The 21,398-nt window shown below is 33.8% G+C and overlaps 1 protein-coding gene across 1 annotated transcript in view; it reads left to right on the top strand.

The window, feature by feature from the left end:
- COL19A1 (collagen type XIX alpha 1 chain) overlaps positions 1-21,398 on the top strand; it is a 192,880-nt gene that overhangs the window by 122,159 nt on the left and 49,323 nt on the right. The window contains exons 16-21 of the mRNA XM_058176483.1: positions 9,733-9,777; positions 9,955-9,990; positions 11,957-12,010; positions 15,865-15,909; positions 18,136-18,189; positions 18,988-19,077. Of these exons, the coding sequence (XP_058032466.1) occupies positions 9,733-9,777; positions 9,955-9,990; positions 11,957-12,010; positions 15,865-15,909; positions 18,136-18,189; positions 18,988-19,077 (324 nt within the window). The remainder of the gene's footprint in view (positions 1-9,732; positions 9,778-9,954; positions 9,991-11,956; positions 12,011-15,864; positions 15,910-18,135; positions 18,190-18,987; positions 19,078-21,398) is intronic.

The following is a 21,398-nucleotide window of genomic DNA, read 5'->3' as shown; positions in this document are numbered from 1 at the left end:
ATGTCAGCCCTTGTACTTCTTTTATAAGCAGACTCATTGTTCTTATTAATGAGCCCCACCACTGTCGCATCATCTGCAAATTTAATAATTGCGTTGGTCTAGGGCTCTCCAGGTGTTCCAGGATTTCAATATTCCTTTAAAGGGCAGAATTATCAGGTATATTATGGGTATTTCAGTATTATGCGGTTCAGCAACTTCCTATCTTCAGGAAGTATTTTCAGATACTTATATCTTTTGCATGTGAAAAATCAAATTCTGTATTACAAAAATACTGATTTAATTCTTTTGAAGATAATTACTAACTCACATATTTAATACAAATACAAATTAATCTATTTTATTAATGATGTTTCCATAACAATACTAACCCTTTTAATTAAAATTGACTGAAGGACAGGCACCTTTTATTTATTAAGTTATTTATTTATTAAATTTTTATACCACCCACCTTCCCTGACAAGGATTTGTTTAGCTAGATAGGTTTTAAGTAGGTTCTTTCCTATTTTCTGAAATCAGATCTATCTTAATTTATTTGTTGTTGTTTGTGATAATTATTTTGACTTTTAGCTTGCATATAAAGATGAAGGTGAACTAATGTAGTAATATGTTTGATTATATACAACTGCAACAATTCATTGGCAAAAGGAGCATAGAAAATTAAATAAATTGTAGGACAATCTGCTGCTTTGAATCAATTCAGTGAAGTGATAAATTACATTTTGTCTAATTCACTCTCTTTAGATTTTTAATAGTCAGTTAGAAGGAAGGTCCAATGAGTTAAGTGGTTTTGTCTCTAAATAATAGGTCATGTTTGAGAATATAACTACAGTAACTTTTGCATACATGCAATTGATATTCTGGTACTTTAGTGACCTTATCCAAGTCCACAGTGTAATTAACATGAATTTGAAAATAACCATGTGATGAAAGTTTTGCAGAAAGTAGAAGGAACAGGCTTTAACATGAATATATTAATTGCATTTTTATATTTCAAAGAGCATCTATTTAGAATAGAATAGAATAGAATAGAATTTTATTGGCCAAGTGTGATTGGACACACAAGGAATTTGTCTTGGTGCATATGCTCTCAGTGTACATAAAAGAAAAGATACGTTCATCAAGGTACAACATTTACAACACAATTGATGATCAATATATCAATATAAATCATAAGGATTGCCAGCAACAAGTTATAGTCATACTTTGTGTCTTTCTTTTTCAAAGAAAGACACATATTTTGTGTCTTTCTTTGTGAATGAAAACAAGGGTGGACAGGATATATATTTGGGTCTATTAAGATAGAACTTTGGGGACTTCCAGCTGATGTCACAGCAAGATCGGACATGAGGAGTGGGTCTCCACACTCCCGCATCAAATTCACCTCGTTGGAGGGCTCTGAAACGAGCTAAAGCCACCCTGTAGGGATGGTGAAGAAAGAAGAAGCACCCTGCAGGTCACGGAGAGCAGCAACTCTTCTGCTCAACTTAGGGCTTCTTCCCTCTCATCCATGATGAGGAAAAGAGGCAGCTATCATGGCTGCCAAGAAACTGGGGCAGTGGAGGCAACAAAGAAATGTACAGGAGCGGTACAGTTGAACAGTGATTGGAGCTGGGTGAGAAGATTTCTTTTTTATTGAGACCCTAACTTTAAAAGAAAGAAAAGAGGAAAATCCAGGAAAAGAGACTCTTAGAACTATTTCTTAAAGCAGCGAACAACCATAGAGATAAAAACCCTCGAACCCGAACGAAAGGAACTAAGGGGAGAAAAGCTAAAGACCTTTTAAAACATAGAAATTGGATTTTTCAACTGGGTAGGTGTTGTTTTTGAAAGGCATTATAAAATGCTGGAACTATCTACTTGAATAGCCAACTTTGTTTCCATAAATTGAACTAAAATTGGATTAATCAATTTATCAGACCTGAAACAATGCTGAAACCTAAGCTGAGGGTGCCATCTACTGGTGAATAGAAAATATACTGTACCCCTACAAGCCTGGGAAAATTCCTGATAAGAAAAATAAACATTCATCTGGAGGACTGTGGTGATACTTACTGTTCTATAACTATCTACTTTATGATTATTGGAGACTCTATTGTGAGAATAAGGAAGACTCTTAAGTAAAGTAAAGTGACTTTTGATTTGAGAAAAGCTGCCTGGACTACTTAAATGGAACTGATTAATAATCCTGAGATGTAAAGAACTATGATTATTGAACTTTCTAAGGAGCAACATTGGACTTGAATATATTGTTTTGGGACTATTAAGAGTGGGACTTACTAAAATAAGACAAGATGCTCCACCAGGGGGAAATGAGTGAGATTTCAAAAGAAATCGTGCTGATGTTTTAAAGCATTAGGGATACTATGACAAAGAATCACAGAGAGATAAAGAACCTACTGCAAGGCATAAATGGGAAAATAGAAAATATCCTACAACTGATAATGAATGAAGATCAGAGTCCAGGAAAGAGAGGAGACAGCAGAAAGAATGGAGGAAAAGTTAGAACAGACAAACCAGCAAATAAAGCAAGAAGATGAGAAGGAGAAGATGATAAAGATAATTATGAATTATGAAATAAACCAAAAGAAAAGTACCTTAAGAGATTTAAAAATGGAATTGGATAACCTGGAAGATACTTTTGAAAGGGAGATGGGGCTTGGGTGAACATTCTGGAGACTTGGCAGCTTAGGAGGATAGAGGTGGGAGAAATATTCAGACTGAATGGTGAAGACACAGATGCTGATAGAGACAAAGATCCAAGAGAGGAGTATGGGAGGCAAGCTAAAAAATGAATAAGAATTGAAGTATTAAAATGGGCAAGAGATGATGGATAGAAAGGAATTATTTTTTCTTTTTTTCTAATATAATGATGGCCTGATTAAAAACTAGAATACAAGTAGAAATAAGAATACACACCTTTATATAAAGCTATAGTTAGATGGAAAGATTGGAGGTTGAAAGATTGTACTATTAGGTATATTTAAATAATAGGATGATTGGTACTAGAATTGTGTACTGAGACATTAAATAACCAAATAATTAAGCACTATGTCTTAATATAAACATGTGTATTAACACTAGGATTAGAAATGGTAGCCTGACTAGAAGCTAGAATAGAGGTAGAAATAAGAAATGGGGGGAATATTAGCTGATATAATTTTATATAATAGAATACAAGTAATAACTATATGGAAAGATTAGAGGTTGAAAGATGGTATTACTATGTATGCTTAATAATATCATTGGCGTTAAAGTGGAACAATGAAATATTGAATAACTACTCTAAAACAAACATGTATATTAATACTAGGATTACATAAATTTGATTAATGTAACCAATATTATTGTTGTTATTGTTTATTATTATTATTATTATTATTATTATTGTTGTTGTTGTTGTTGTTATTATTGTTATTATTGTTGTTATTGTTGTTATTATTGCTATTGCTATTTATAACAAAATTAATTATACCCAGAGGCCACACTGTTCATGGATTGATACTGGTGTATATTTAAAAATAAAAATCCAATAAAACTTTTTTTTTAAAAAGATATAGCTCTTTGGGTGCTTCTCAATCATTGTCCTGAAATAACATTGTTAAAAAGAAATGGGTGGCAGGAAACTAATTTTTTTATATGAAAAGAGTTAAAAACTTAGCTCCGGTACTATTGACAAATTACTAAATTCATAAATATGCTTGCCAAACGGATTCAGTATTTGGTGCTGGTCTTTCCTGGGTAACTCTGAGTTTCTAATAAGGAACAAAGTAGATTATACAAGTCAGAAATTTGCTCATCTTTGATAATTAAATTAGACGTCCTGCTGCAGTATGAGAAAATTGGGAATTACAGATGAAATATTCATTTCTTTCTGACTACCACTTTGTCTCATCCTGACAATTCACAAGATTTCCTTTTAAATGGCCAAATTAGAACTTTGATGGAAAACAAGATCTAATTGTTATTTTGTATTTTTAACACAAAATAAGTGAACACGTTACATCATTTGGATATGACCTTTAATCTGTATAGCTAAATTAATCTTTCAGAAATAGGGTTTTTGTAATGTTTAATCACCTAGCTTTAATTCATTGAAACAGCTGGCAGCCTTTTGATTTTCTAAAAAACAAGCTCTCTTGTCATCTCTTGGATTAACAACTGTTACTGCCATAGTGAATTCAAACTTTTACTATTCATTTGCCTATCTAAATAAACTGTGTGACACATCTTCAATCACTGTCTTGGGTTTGCTTCATTCTGACATGAGTCTGTTTCTCATGTTCCAGAACCAAAGGATTGTTTTTCACCATGTTTAACCACCTCTCTTGCTTTCTATGACAAAAGATCATATGATCTTATCATATTTCTATGAAAAAAAATCTGTTCCGCTTCTGTATTCTTTCTTTGGAGCCTTAATAGAGCTCTTCCATGGAAGCTTTTTTAACAGTTTTCATTCTGTAGTAAAAGTCATACAAATGCATTCAATTTCTCAGCTATATTTTGAACTCAGTTCTCCAAAACTATAAATACACCCATTCCTCATTTAGTCATTTGTGACAATTTTCAATTAGTGACCATCATAAATGTGTTAGTAGTTAAAAAAAAATTCAACCACTGTGTGCATTTATGACCATATTTCAGGCACCTGACAAAAATGCATGTCAGAGTGGGAGTAATGCTGGCATAGCTGCATGTAAAAACTTTATCTAAATGAGATGGCACCAACCAATGATCTTCCCAGTCTCTCTCCCTCTCTCTCCCTCATATGTTCACTTAGCAACCATTTTGCTTAACATCCTGGTTGTTGAACTAAATTTGGTCATTCAATAAGGAGTGAGTGTATTCAAAGATGATATTGAAGTTGTTGACCTTTTCTCAGAATCCTAGAATGGTATGAGTTGTTTATGTTGTTAAGTATTGCAGACTAAATCTAGCAGCTAGCGTGCTTGCTCGCTCACTCACTCACTTGTAAATTTGAGATCCCAGGGCATTGTGCTAAAATTTTTCAGGAACATTTTAGACAAACTTAATCATATACTCTACACCAGGGGTGTGAAACTCACGGCATCATGTTTTTTGTCACATGACGTATTGTGACTTTTTCCCTCCTTCGCTAAAACAGGGGTGAGCACGGCTAGCATGTGACACATTCAGCCCGTGGGCCACGAGTTTGACACCCCTGCTCTACACACTTTGGCAATTTCACTTATCTTTTTCCTCTAACTCGTCTTTGTATTATTATCTCAAATTAATTGGAATTCTAAGGCTTTTTATTTTTACTTATTACAAATTCAGTTTTGTTATCAATGTTTGGCAACAAAATCCATAACAATAGCTTGCCAGTTTGGACTTTATATCATTGACTCAGAACAGTTCTGGGTAACTCCTTACTTCAAATTTTATTAAACTAAGGTGACTATTCTAACTTAAATTTTTGACCAAAAGTCTGTTCCTAAATGATAAACTATATCCTGCATGAATATCTAAGGATGGGTAATCAACCAGAATGATACTTCCTTTGATTTGGACAGTGGGTATTCCAAAATAAGCTATCTATTCCCTTTGCACTTTTTCATCTTTCTCTTAAAATCACTGCAATTTTAACCATTCTGCTCCTCTGATCCATTCAGTACCATCAAAACTGTAATAAACTTTGATAGCTATAATTTTCCAATCTCCGTTTCATTATTTTTCTAGTACTTTCATCGTTCCTTTTTGGCAAATTCTAATTTTCTGCCTCTTTCTATTTTCACCACTGTTAGTAATGGTGCTTTACTAATTACAACAATAGACTAACCTTAGATTTTTTTAAAAAATGTATTAAATAAAATTGAGTTATTTTATCATACATTTGTATGAATGAGCTCATTTCCTCAGTCTGTGGAAAAACAGTTTATGACTAGCTATGTGCAAACAAATTTGCCGAAGATCACTATATTTCTGGGTTGTTAGGCACCTATACAACTCAATAGTTTTTGCTGTATTTTATACCAACTGAGCAATAGATTGAACTGCCATGTTTCAGTTTTTCTTAATCTTTTGTGCCTAGAAAATTAATTATATCCAAGCATTTTTTTTCTTCGTTATGTATAACTTACTTCTTGCAATCATTCTTGGTATATTTTGCATATTTTGGTAGCCTCTTAATTTCTATTTAAGATTAAGTTTGTGGCAGGTGACATGAACCCGAGTTGAGGTCCTCAGGATATGATATGCATCTGTCTGCCAGATTCATGTTTCTTACAATTATAAGACCTTTCAAATTCCTATGCCTTATCATGTTTCCCAGTTAATATCTTCTGGCAAAACATGGGGGCCAGCTGTTTCGCCTTCAAGAAATTAATCATCTTTTAACCCTCATGTAGTGTACAAATACACTCCTTCAGCTGTCCAATGCAAAATATTTAATGATTTATTCTCAAGCAAACAGCTTTCCAGAAAAGAAGCACTAAGTTTAGTATTTAGGAAGATGATTTACCAGTCTAAACTTCAGTTTTAAGTACTTAGACTTGCTGGAACCAGGGTTTCAGGTTGCAACTACCTAAAAGAAAAACACCCCTGAATTTTAAAAACTGTTACACCCACATGATTATTATTCACAGGAAGATCAGATAGGAAAACTTATTAATATTCTTAAAAATAGTTTATACTGTAATCTGATTTACCTAGCATGACAATTAAAGGTATCAGTTTTAACTGAAATCAATTTGGGAGATTAAAATATATATATAACAAATATGTGCATGAAAACCATGTATATATTGTACACATGGGGGAGAGAGTGCACATATGCACAAAACACAGATACATACAGAACCAGACTTCTCAAAGCGAAAATGCCAGGAAGAAAGATTAAATGAATGTAATACTTTGAAATCAATTGCCAATATGTTATGTTTTGTTATTATGTTATGTTATTTATACACACTGTTGAGTCCGTACACTGAGAGCATATGCACCAAGACAAATTCCTTGTGTGTCCAATCACACTTGGCCAATAAAATTCTATTCTATTCTATTCTACATTCCAGATGTTCCTGGCCGCCCAGGGGATCCGTCAGGGTTGCCAGCCGAACTCGACACACACACATACATATATTCATAATTTTTATTACATGAATTTGTATGCTACCCAGTTGCAAGGAGTATATAGACTATATACAACACAAAATCCTAGCATCTTTTAATCTCCTTTCATACAACTGTGACAGCAACAACACTGAATAGTATTCAGATTCAGACAAAACAAAAGGCACCATTATCATCACCATTAACTCATAAATACCTATTAAACAGGATAAGATTGTTCATTTTTCCAAATGCCAAAAATGAATGAGAAGCTAAGCTCTTCCATAGTGTCAGTGCCACTACAAAGATGGTTTGCCTCTGGTCCCTGATCTCCTTGGTTTCCCATAGGGTGAGGATCCTGAACAACCCCTATCGAATGATCACACAGGATAGGTGGCTTCTAATCAAACAAGACAGTCCCAAAGTAAGTGGGAGTGAGTTATAGTTGTTGTACCTTATAGAAAAACATTACCAGTTTGAATTGAACAGAAAAGATAATCAGCAATCAATATAGAAGTTATTCTGCAAAGTAGGTTACTCCATCCAGGGCACCACACTTTGAACCAATATATCATTCATACAACCCTTCCCTTCCCACACAATTATTGCATATCATATACTTACATATACACATTTATATTTCGAGACTGAGCAATAGATTGAACTGCCATGTTTCAGTTTTTCTTAATCTTTTGTGCCTAGAAAATTAATTATATCCAAGCATTTTTTTTCTTCGTTATGTATAACTTACTTCTTGCAATCATTCTTGGTATATTTTGCATATTTTGGTAGCCTCTTAATTTCTATTTAAGATTAAGTTTGTGGCAGGTGACATGAACCCGAGTTGAGGTCCTCAGGATATGATATGCATCTGTCTGCCAGATTCATGTTTCTTACAATTATAAGACCTTTCAAATTCCTATGCCTTATCATGTTTCCCAGTTAATATCTTCTGGCAAAACATGGGGGCCAGCTGTTTCGCCTTCAAGAAATTAATCATCTTTTAACCCTCATGTAGTGTACAAATACACTCCTTCAGCTGTCCAATGCAAAATATTTAATGATTTATTCTCAAGCAAACAGCTTTCCAGAAAAGAAGCACTAAGTTTAGTATTTAGGAAGATGATTTACCAGTCTAAACTTCAGTTTTAAGTACTTAGACTTGCTGGAACCAGGGTTTCAGGTTGCAACTACCTAAAAGAAAAACACCCCTGAATTTTAAAAACTGTTACACCCACATGATTATTATTCACAGGAAGATCAGATAGGAAAATTTATTAATATTCTTAAAAATAGTTTATACTGTAATCTGATTTACCTAGCATGACAATTAAAGGTATCAGTTTTAACTGAAATCAATTTGGGAGATTAAAAAATATATATAACAAATATGTGCATGAAAACCATGTATATATTGTACACATGGGGGAGAGAGTGCACATATGCACAAAACATAGATACATACAGAACCAGACTTCTCAAAGCGAAAATGCCAGGAAGAAAGATTAAATGAATGTAATACTTTGAAATCAATTGCCAATATGTTATGTTTTGTTATTATGTTATGTTATTTATACGTATTTATACCTTGATGAACGTATCTTTTCTTTTATGTACACTGAGAGCATATGCACCAAGACAAATTCCTTGTGTGTCCAATCACACTTGGCCAATAAAATTCTATTCTATTCTATTCTATTCTATACACACTGTTGAGTCCGTGTTGTCAGGGTTGCCAGCCGAACTCGACACACACATACATATATTCATAATTTTTATTACATGAATTTGTATGCTACCCAGTTGCAAGGAGTATATAGACTATATACAACACAAAATCCTAGCATCTTTTAATCTCCTTTCATACAACTGTGACAGCAACAACACTGAATAATATTCAGATTCAGACAAAACAAAAGGCACCATTATCATCACCATTAACTCATAAATACCTATTAAACAGGATAAGATTGTTCATTTTTCCAAATGCCAAAAATGAATGAGAAGCTAAGCTCTTCCATAGTGTCAGTGCCACCACAAAGATGGTTTGCCTCTGGTCCCTGATCTCCTTGGTTTCCCATAGGGTGAGGATCCTGAACAACCCCTATCGAATGATCACACAGGATAGGTGGCTTCTAATCAAACAAGACAGTCCCAAAGTAAGTGGGAGTGAGTTATAGTTGTTGTACCTTATAGAAAAACATTACCAGTTTGAATTGAACAGAAAAGATAATCAGCAATCAATATAGAAGTTATTCTGCAAAGTAGGTTACTCCATCCAGGGCACCACACTTTGAACCAATATATCATTCATACAACCCTTCCCTTCCCACACAATTATTGCATATCATATACTTACATATACACATTTATATTTCGAGACTGAGCAATACTGAACTCTGTTGGCATGTTACCCTTGACTTTTAAAACAGTTTTTCAATTCGAAGTAATTTGAAATATGCCAGCTACATTCATTCGGAAATGCAGAGATGCATATATTGCTATTCTAAATATGATTCCTCAGTATTTAGACTGCAATTATATAGTGTAAATTGCTCATGAAAGGAATATTAGATAACCATTATGAAGAAGATTTGGGGAAATTGATCTCTAATTTGTTAACAAATTAGAAAGAATTTATCTTTATTTTCTTTTTTGGGAAAGAGTCTTCGAGATGAAAAGGGATTAAAAGGTGCAAAAGGAGAAAAAGTAAGTAATCAATTGCTATTGATAGTTATGATTGTTTAGCTTATTTTTTATATGGAATTTCTGGAAATTAAAAATGGGTTTCATTCTTGCCAAAACCTTTAGAAACAGAGAATAAATCTGGATTTGAGTAAAAGTGTCCTGATTTTTAAAAATTGTTTAATTTGTATTCTGTCACAGGGAGAATCTTCTGAAAAAGGAGAAAAGGGGGATTCAGTAAGTACAGCTCAAAATTCCCTTTATGTTTACAGGAAACTGTAAGTATTTCTAATACTTAACAATACATTTAGAATTTCTTTGTAGATAAAATGTGAAGTTTGTGTGTTATCAACATACCCAAGTAATTGCAATTATAGGAAGATAGGGTGTAATCTAGTTTGGACAATTATCTCTGGAGGAGATCCATAACTTGGAGAAATCAGTTCATGACCTACCTATTGGTTGCACTTGCATTCTTTCATATATATTTTTTTTCAGATGAGACATTTGCATAAGGATCTATGCTTAGATTCCAGTTATGCAAATATTTGTGAAATTATATTGTTTTCATCTTTGGAACTCTGTGCCTTGGATTTTAAATGTATAGGCCTTATACCTATAAGGTATATACATCTGACAGATTTGGCGGCTGAATTTGTTATCACTACTTTATGTAATTCAATTATAATGTAATATAAATTAATTTCATCTTGCCAGATTTACAGATCAAAGCATTTATTTGCTCTAGAAGTATTTGTGCAGGAATGACAGTTCCTTAATTACTGATCTGAGCAAATGCTCAAGGATTCTTTTCTTCTGATGATACTTATTGATCATGGTTACTTCCAGTGAAAGTGATGAATTATATCCAATATTATCCTTATTCTGGGGCATGTTCCCTATGCTTATAGTAGTTCCCAAAAGCTAAATTTTAGCCATATGGGAACTATGACTAATTGATGATACCACTTTTAGATAACACGTTCTGGACAAAAGTACACATGTAACATTTGCAAAGAAAACACTTCAAAAGTTATCTTATAAGCAGAACTACAAACCAAAAACGGAAGATACACAAAAGCCTTTACCATAGATAATAAGGTTGTCTTGATCTTGATGTGTTATCAACATACCCAAGTAATTGCAATTATAGGAAGATAGGGTGTAATCTAGTTTGGACAATTATCTCTGGAGGAGATCCATAACTTGGAGAAATCAGTTCATGACCTACCTATTGGTTGCACTTGCATTCTTTCATATATATTTTTTTTCAATGAGACATTTGCATAAGGATCTATGCTTAGATTCCAGTTATGCCAATATTTGTGAAATTATATTGTTTTCATCCATGGAACTCTGTGCCTTGGATTTTAAATGTATAGGCCTTATACCTATAAGGTATATACATCTGACAGATTTGGCGGCTGAATTTGTTATCACTACTTTATGTAATTCAATTATAATGTAATATAAATTAATTTCATCTTGCCAAATTTACAGATCAAAGCATTTATTTGCTCTAGAAGTATTTGTGCAGGAATGACAGTTCCTTAATTACTGATCTGAGCAAATGCTCAAGGATTCTTTTCTTCTGATGATACTTATTGATCATGGTTACTTCCAGTGAAAGTGATGAATTATATCCAATATTATCCTTATTCTGGGGCATGTTCCCTATGCTTATAGTAGTTCCCAAAAGCTAAATTTTAGCCATATGGGAACTATGACTAATTGATGATACCACTTTTAGATAACACGTTCTGGACAAAAGTACACATGTAACATTTGCAAAGAAAACACTTCAAAAGTTATCTTATAAGCAGAACTACAAACCAAAAACGGAAGATACACAAAAGCCTTTACCATAGATAATAAGCTTGTCTTGATCTTGATTTGTCATCCACATTTATGCAAAGCCATGGATCACAAGGGCCACTTTTACATAAGTGGATACGCTGCTGTATGTAAATAGAAATCATCCACTAGTATATCACCATTGGGAACATATTGCAAAGAAATTATACCAACAGGTTCAGGAGTTAAACTATTTGGCTTGCAAGTGATTTCACATCCATTTTTAGAATAAAATTGATCTATAGACATTAGAAACATACTGCAGTGTGTCATTAGTATATATACTTATCAACTCTACAGTTTCATTTCTAAAGATTTATAAGTTATCTTTCTTAAAATGTTGTTTTAGGGCGAAGTAGGAGAGCCTGGTCTTCCAGGGTCTATTGGAAATCCAGGACCTCCGGTATGTAAATTATATTCAATGAACAGTGTATGAATTTCTCTTACAATTCAGTAATGGGAACCATTGATAGCCAGTTTTGTTGTCCTATGAATGAATTAAACTCCTGTATGTTTCTGTCTCTGTATGTTTCCTAACTACACCTGTACAAAATGCCAAAATATATTTAAAATATATAAATGTTCATAGTATTCCTACTAGCATTTTAAAAATTCAATCTGATAATAGTTGAAATAATATAGCAAATGTATAAAATTTCATAATGATCTTCCATAACAGTTTTAAAATCCAACCTGATTGTAATTGAACATATGTTTATATAATTGCACAGTTGGAAATACCTTTGAGATTGTTGTTCAATATCGATACCTATATTTTCCAAGCTTTTCTCATTCGACTTTTTAAAGATAGTGACAACTTTATTCTCCTACAATCTTTTAAATTGTCATAACTCCTCCAGAAATCCTCAAAGTTTATCAAGAGAAGTGTTCTGCTAAACTACAGTAACCAAATATGCCATCCAATAATGCCATGTATTTCAGCAATATTTGGAGGCCCACAGATTTTCCACCCCAAACTGAAGTTTAGAATGCTACTTCTTCCCAAAATGAAGAAAATTCATTTTATTTCATTCTATTTACAGAATAATGTGTATTTTAACCTTCAGTTTGCATACGTAGTCACAGGTAGTTAACAGAAAACTCACCAATTAAAATAAAACTGAAATTGTTTTATAAAAATGCACAAAAAATATGACATCAGGTTGAAATAATAAATTCAATGTCAGCCATATTATTAGAGATTACTAGATTACATGCAGGGAGGCATCAATTTCAGAGGCAGAAATGGCTCCATGGCATGAACATTTTATAAGAATGATACTACAGCTGAAAAGCCTTTTTTGTTTAATACCCATTTTTCCTCATAAAGTGGAGAAGTGTGAGGACAGCTTCTGAAAATTAATACAGGTAGTCCTCTATTTACAGCAGTTCATTTAATGACCATTTGGAGTTACAACAGTCCTGAAAAAGTGACCTATGATGATTTTTTACAGTTATGACGGTTGTAACATTCCCATGGTCATGTGGTAAAAATTCAGAAGCTTGGCAACTGACTCATAATTATGATGGTTCCAGAGTCCCAGAGTCATGTGATCACCTTTTGGGACCTTCTGACAAGTAAAATCAATGGGAAGCCAGATTCACTTAACAACTAGGTTATTAATTTAACAACTGTAGTAATTCACTTAACAAATGTGGTAAGGAAGGTCATAAAATGGGGCAAAACTCACTTAACAAATTTCTCACTTAGCAACATAAATTCTGGGCTCAATTGCAGTCATACGTTGAGGACTACCTGTACTGGATAAATTCCATCACTTCCTATTCCCCATGTTTCTTAAAAATTGAAAAGAAATCTCCAGCTAATCCATGATCAGTCTGGAGATTTAGTTTCCTTTTTCATCTCAGCAATTGACAAAAGGATCCTTGAATTTAGAGTTCAGACATAGAGGAACACCTAAGTCTAGATCAGGGCTGTCAAACTCACAACCTGCAGGCCAGTTGTGTCACACACTGACCACACCCATGCCTGGTTTAGTGAAGGGGGGAAGTCATGATACATCACATGACGCCGCTGTGACAATGCGAGTTTGACACTCCTGCTCTGATAGTCCTAGTTTAGTAACCAGCAGCTCATTAAGCGAAGCAATTGCTAAGTGAAACGTCATGATTCTATGATTTCATTTCAGTGTTACTTTCTTTAACAGATTTGTGTAGGTCATAATGCAAGGATTGGTTAAAAGTTACTTTTTAATTACTATAGTAACTGAATCATTGCTAAACAAGGCACTCACTAAATGAGGACTTACCTGTATTACATTTTCTGTTACATGTAGTGGTGTGGCTTCTGGAAATCAGGTAGTCTTCTAGTTAGAACAGTGTTTTTCCCTTTTGCATGTAGACATTAGCAAATTCAGAATATTAGACTATTTTGGTGCCAATTTCAGTATATTGATTTTTTGTATCTTTAAACAGTACAGAATTTTATATCTGTTATTCAGAAGCTAGCATTTTCATGTATTTTCTTCAAATATAACCCTTTATTAAAAAAAACAGTATAAATATATGGAGGGTTATTTTTATTTCTCTCCCTTTCTTAAAATTTCATACTTATCATAATGTTTTAGGGATTTCCAGGACCACCTGGCCCCAGAGGATCTTCAGGAGAAATGGCAAGTATCATACTTCTCTTTGTAAGAATTATTCAAGTAAAATATTAACCAATAATATTAAATTGTTGGTGTTCTCCTTTTACAAGGTATGTGAGAGAAGTAATCAATGTGCAAAGATTTAGAACCAGGCATACTGAGGTGTTCCATGATAACAATTTATGGTTTCACACTTTCACTCATCCCATCAAGTGTGGTAATAAATCACTAAGGCAGACAGTCTTTATATCACCACAACAACGGCTAGTGATCCTGTAAAATTGTAGAAGGTCTCAGTAGCTTTATGGCTATACCTTTGGGTAGTTATGAATATACTATTCTATTTCTGTGTCTTTGTACTGTTACTAAGAAGGTCAGCCTTAATCATTATTTTAACAGTTTACAGTATAAATATAGATTGGCCTATTTTTATTAGCACTTTGGTTCAAAAAACATTTTTTCCAGAAGAATGCAGCTAGAGGCTTGAATGTTGCTAAGATCCCCAGTTTGTTGCTTGGCAGATGGGAAAACCAATATTAAATGGCTTATGCCTATCCATTAGTGATTAATTAAAACTGATTTTATGTAACTCCAAGTATATGCAAACACTTACCTGGTTTTCAGGTCAACTTCCTTTCATCTACTACCTATTCACTACTCCAGTAACACAAGCCATGAGGCCAATTCTTACTTCTGGCAGGAATAGTAGACAAATTCTGAAATGTCCTACTTCTATATTTCTGGTATCGCTTATCACGATTTTTTTCCCTTTACACATTATCTTCTAAATGAAAAAGTGCTTCTTAAATACATAACTTTGAAATATTCATTTCTTTCTGTGCAATCACATTGCTAAGATGTTTTTTCACTTTTTTTCAGATTTTTCACTTCCCACACTCAAGCTTTTGATCTCTCTGTGTTATTTATTTGAATTGTATAACTATCCTTGAATTTAGAGTTCAGACATAGAGGAACACCTAAGTCTAGATCAGGGCTGTCAAACTCACAACCTGCAGGCCAGTTGTGTCACACACTGACCACACCCATGCCTGGTTTAGTGAAGGGGGGAAGTCATGATACATCACATGACGCCGCTGTGACAATGCGAGTTTGACACTCCTGCTCTGATAGTCCTAGTTTAGTAACCAGCAGCTCATTAAGCGAAGCAATTGCTAAGTGAAACGTCATGATTCTATGATTTCATTTCAGTGTTACTTTCTTTAACAGATTTGTGTAGGTCATAATGCAAGGATTGGTTAAAAGTTACTTTTTAATTACTATAGTAACTGAATCATTGCTAAACAAGGCACTCACTAAATGAGGACTTACCTGTATTACATTTTCTGTTACATGTAGTGGTGTGGCTTCTGGAAATCAGGTAGTCTTCTAGTTAGAACAGTGTTTTTCCCTTTTGCATGTAGACATTAGCAAATTCAGAATATTAGACTATTTTGGTGCCAATTTCAGTATATTGATTTTTTGTATCTTTAAACAGTACAGAATTTTATATCTGTTATTCAGAAGCTAGCATTTTCATGTATTTTCTTCAAATATAACCTTTTATTAAAAAAAACAGTATAAATATATGGAGGGTTATTTTTATTTCTCTCCCTTTCTTAAAAATTTCATACTTATCATAATGTTTTAGGGATTTCCAGGACCACCTGGCCCCAGAGGATCTTCAGGAGAAATGGCAAGTATCATACTTCTCTTTGTAAGAATTATTCAAGTAAAATATTAACCAATAATATTAAATTGTTGGTGTTCTCCTTTTACAAGGTATGTGAGAGAAGTAATCAATGTGCAAAGATTTAGAACCAGGCATACTGAGGTGTTCCATGATAACAATTTATGGTTTCACACTTTCACTCATCCCATCAAGTGTGGTAATAAATCACTAAGGCAGACAGTCTTTATATCACCACAACAACGGCTAGTGATCCTGTAAAATTGTAGAAGGTCTCAGTAGCTTTATGGCTATACCTTTGGGTAGTTATGAATATACTATTCTATTTCTGTGTCTTTGTACTGTTACTAAGAAGGTCAGCCTTAATCATTATTTTAACAGTTTACAGTATAAATATAGATTGGCCTATTTTTATTAGCACTTTGGTTCAAAAAACATTTTTTCCAGAAGAATGCAGCTAGAGGCTTGAATGTTGCTAAGATCCCCAGTTTGTTGCTTGGCAGATGGAAAACCAATATTAAATGGCTTATGCCTATCCATTAGTGATTAATTAAAACTGATTTTATGTAACTCCAAGTATATGCAAACACTTACCTGGTTTTCAGGTCAACTTCCTTTCATCTACTACCTATTCACTACTCCAGTAACACAAGCCATGAGGCCAATTCTTACTTCTGGCAGGAATAGTAGACAAATTCTGAAATGTCCTACTTCTATATTTCTGGTATCGCTTATCACGATTTTTTTCCCTTTACACATTATCTTCTAAATGAAAAAGTGCTTCTTAAATACATAACTTTGAAATATTCATTTCTTTCTGTGCAATCACATTGCTAAGATGTTTTTTCACTTTTTTTCAGATTTTTCACTTCCCACACTCAAGCTTTTGATCTCTCTGTGTTATTTATTTGAATTGTATAACTATCCTTGAATTTATGTAGCTGCCTTTTTCTTTTGATATTGGATTCAGCATGTACATGCCAAATTCAGTCTTGGGTTCATCTGGCCTTTAGACCTGTTGTTCCTTTTCCTGCTCCATTTGTTGCATTCATTTCCAAGCCCAGAGACTTTCTTTCATTTCCTTGAATCGCATTCCTGCCCTATTTTCTTATATAAATTTGTGATTCCCTGTATAAATATATTTATATGGAGTTCACATGTATGATTCATACATGTGATGATCGGTCACAGCTCAGCCTCTGAATAATTAAGCATTACTCATTTAATTAAGATACTTCTCAGGTGTTACAGCCTTTGAGCTGGGTCTAAAGGCCATATCTTCTCAATTGTCTCACCATTATTTTTTATGTTAGCTACAGTTCCAAGAGGAGTCAATCTCAGAAAGAGATTTTGTTTTTAGACTTCCTAGTTCATCATCTGTAGAAATGGATTATGAGGTTGTAGCTGCCAAGATAAGTTGAATTCAGAAACTCATGAAATTCACTCAGAAATTTTAGGTGAGTGAAACGTTACCACACTAGTCTATTTTACACAAATTTTAAAAACAGTGAGGTACACATATCTTGGTATGCTATTCTGGGTTCATTGTAAGAGGATGAAACATAGTTTTTTTCCTCATATGATGAACTAGTTTCTTTAACATTCCTATGCATATATAAATGATTTCAACAAGAAATCAAAGTTTGTGAGTTTCACCTTACACAGAAATGAAATAAAAGTGTTCTTCTTATAGTGGAAATAATTCCTTTTTCTCTGGTAAATTCGTATGACACATTTTGCTATTTCCGGTGATTAGATAGATGATAGACAGACAGACAGACAGACAGACAGACAGATAGATAGATAGATAGATAGAGATAAATAATGTATAAAGATGACACACTTTACTTTCTTTGACACCTTAAATATTAGTTAATGGTTTACTTGTCTCAGATTTCAATCTTTTAGTCAATTCTTTTTCTCTTAAATACTGTATGCTAAACAATTATATTTGCCTTGCTGCATAATATATAAATGTATGGAAACCATCTTGCTAATCTTCCACTTTCCTAAGCCACAGATAAACATAATTCTTCTTCTTCCATTGTTTTATACAGCATAAATATTTTTAATGGAATTTATATTCTTTGAATTGTGCCTGTCATTACAAGAAAGGAAAATTTTAATGAAGTCCACTATATATTAGAAGTATTTTTTCCAGAATTACTCCTCTTTTAATAGATAATTAACTATAAAGTCTAAGACAACATACTTTTCTTTTTAATTAACTAGGGTTTACCAGGAGAACATGGAATACCTGGAAAACCAGGGATTAAAGGAGAAAAGGTAATTTTTAAATCAATATCAAATAATTGCATGTATTTTCAATATATCTGTTCCAGTTACTGTATGAGTTTTATCTTGTCCACCTCAGATAGGTTCAGTATTCTATATTTTGCTATCTTATTTGTTGTAAAAAAAAATGACTGCATTGAATATTTTTAAACTGAGGCAAATTGAATGGTAAATTTTGGGATAGTTTAGTACCTATCAACTGAAGAGAGCAAAAGTAATATCTGACTTCATTCAGTTGTCTATATGTTTAAAAGGAGCACTCCAAAAATTTCCACCATACTGTAATTTTAATGGTTACAATAAAATTAATAGAAAATTATTACATTTATTGGAAGTTGATTTTTTAAAAAATGAAATTAAATCTACTTCTTGTCTAGCATCAGCCATCACTTTGTCTTATCACTTTGATTTTTATTCATTTTGGGAGTGGACTTTCTAGCAAAGCAAGGCATGGTCATCAGTGGTGGGTTTCAGTTTTTTACTACCGGTTCTGTGGGTGTGGCTTGGTGGGCATAGCAGGGGAAGAATACTACATAATTTCCATTCCCTCCTCACTCCAGAGGAAGGTTACTGCAAAATCCCCATTTCCTCCTGATCAACTGGGACTTGTGAGGCAGAGAATAGATGGGGTGGGGTCAGTCAGAGGTGGTGCTACCTATGTTGACAAGTGGTTTGACAATGCAGGAAGAATGTGGAGATAAAATAATTCAGTTAATTTAAATATGATACATTAATCTGGCTCTTGTAACTTTCTATCAAATTAACATTGTTTTGATCTATATTACATAGGGAGACTCTGGTGGAATAATAGGCCCACCTGGGCCTCCAGGTTCTAAAGGTGACACAGGACCTCCAGGATTAAATCTTCCAGGAAAACCGGTAAGTACCATTAAGTATTCTATTGCAGAAAACACTATGAGGTCAACCAGAAGAATTCCAATCGCAAGTGGAATTACCAGCATTGCATTGCAAACAATGTTTTGCGGAGTACAGAAAGGAGAAAGAAATAATATGTCAAAGAATTCAAAAGCATGACAAAAGAAAAAGGAAACCTAGCTAAAACTAGTTTTCACCAACACTATTTATTATATCTCTCCCTACCTTTCTATTCTTGCAAATCATCCTTTCTTCCACCATGTCCATACAACATTTCCTTTGCATTGCCTTTTGATGTCCCAAAGCTCCTTTGGGATAGCCATGACCTGGATGATTGAGAATTTCCATAAACACAATACTCATTGTTCTTTTACCTAGCACTAAGTATTTTCAAAGATGTGCTTGTATGGCTCAGAGCCATAAGTAATGAGCTTTTTGAAAAGATCTCTCTGAGGCAAACAGCTGCAGATAACTCAATTTTGTAAGTTATTCAATTCTACACATTTCTAGTCTTCCCCCACCATGATTCCCTTTGTTACTTTTCATAAATAATTATCTCATCAATTATTGTGAAACTAAAACAGAAGTGAATAATTATCATTATAAGATATCTTATTTGGTTTTGCACAATAGGACACCTGTGTCTTAAATTGAATTTTTTCCTGTCAATTTAAGAATTCTTATTATTTCCTAATTACACAAAAATATATTTATTTATTTGTTTGTTTGTTTGTTTCACATTTTTGAACTGCCCATCTTCCCCAGGGAGAGTCTGTGAGCAGTGTGCAATAAATGTTAAAATATAAAAACAGCATATAAAACTTAAATTAGAAAATTTAGAATTTAAAATGAGGCAAGGATGATTAAGATTTGTTATAAACTAGTTCAAAAGGTGAAGGAGGGCTCTCAGGGCACCAACCAGCGCCACAGCTCTGTTTTCCTCTTAGCTCCCCAAATGAGCAGAGCCATGTTTTAATTCCTTCCTGGAAGGCCATAAGAGTTGGAAACATGTCTCAGTTCCGGGGGGAGAATATTCCATATGGCAGGGGAAAGGGCAGAGAAAGCTGTCTTTTTACACCCCACCAGGTAAAGTTACCTTCATACCTTCTCTGCCAGACAGATGGGTTGATGTATTGGAAAAAAGATGATTCCCATAAGTAACCTGAACCTGTGTCATGTAGGGATTTATAGGTCACAACCAACTCATTCAACTGGACACAAAAGGAAACCTAGCTAAAACTAGTTTTCACCAACACTATTTATTATATCTCTCCCTACCTTTCTATTCTTGCAAATCATCCTTTCTTCCACCATGTCCATACAACATTTCCTTTGCATTGCCTTTTGATGTCCCAAAGCTCCTTTGGGATAGCCATGACCTGGATGATTGAGAATTTCCATAAACACAATACTCATTGTTCTTTTACCTAGCACTAAGTATTTTCAAAGATGTGCTTGTATGGCTCAGAGCCATAAGTAATGAGCTTTTTGAAAAGATCTCTCTGAGGCAAACAGCTGCAGATAACTCAATTTTGTAAGTTATTCAATTCTACACATTTCTAGTCTTCCCCCACCATGATTCCCTTTGTTACTTTTCATAAATAATTATCTCATCAATTATTGTGAAACTAAAACAGAAGTGAATAATTATCATTATAAGATATCTTATTTGGTTTTGCACAATAGGACACCTGTGTCTTAAATTGAATTTTTTCCTGTCAATTTAAGAATTCTTATTATTTCCTAATTACACAAAAATATATTTATTTATTTGTTTGTTTGTTTGTTTCACATTTTTGAACTGCCCATCTTCCCCAGGGAGAGTCTGTGAGCAGTGTGCAATAAATGTTAAAATATAAAAACAGCATATAAAACTTAAATTAGAAAATTTAGAATTTAAAATGAGGCAAGGATGATTAAGATTTGTTATAAACTAGTTCAAAAGGTGAAGGAGGGCTCTCAGGGCACCAACCAGCGCCACAGCTCTGTTTTCCTCTTAGCTCCCCAAATGAGCAGAGCCATGTTTTAATTCCTTCCTGGAAGGCCATAAGAGTTGGAAACATGTCTCAGTTCCGGGGGGAGAATATTCCATATGGCAGGGGAAAGGGCAGAGAAAGCTGTCTTTTTACACCCCACCAGGTAAAGTTACCTTCATACCTTCTCTGCCAGACAGATGGGTTGATGTATTGGAAAAAAGATGATTCCCATAAGTAACCTGAACCTGTGTCATGTAGGGATTTATAGGTCACAACCAACTCATTCAACTGGACACAAAAGCAAACTGGCACCCAATACAATTCACGAAGCAAAAGATTTTCATTCAC

Source organism: Ahaetulla prasina, chromosome 1 (genome assembly GCF_028640845.1).
Source record: "Ahaetulla prasina isolate Xishuangbanna chromosome 1, ASM2864084v1, whole genome shotgun sequence".
NCBI lineage: Eukaryota > Metazoa > Chordata > Lepidosauria > Squamata > Colubridae > Ahaetulla > Ahaetulla prasina.
This window is presented reverse-complemented; position numbering and strand designations above follow the sequence as displayed.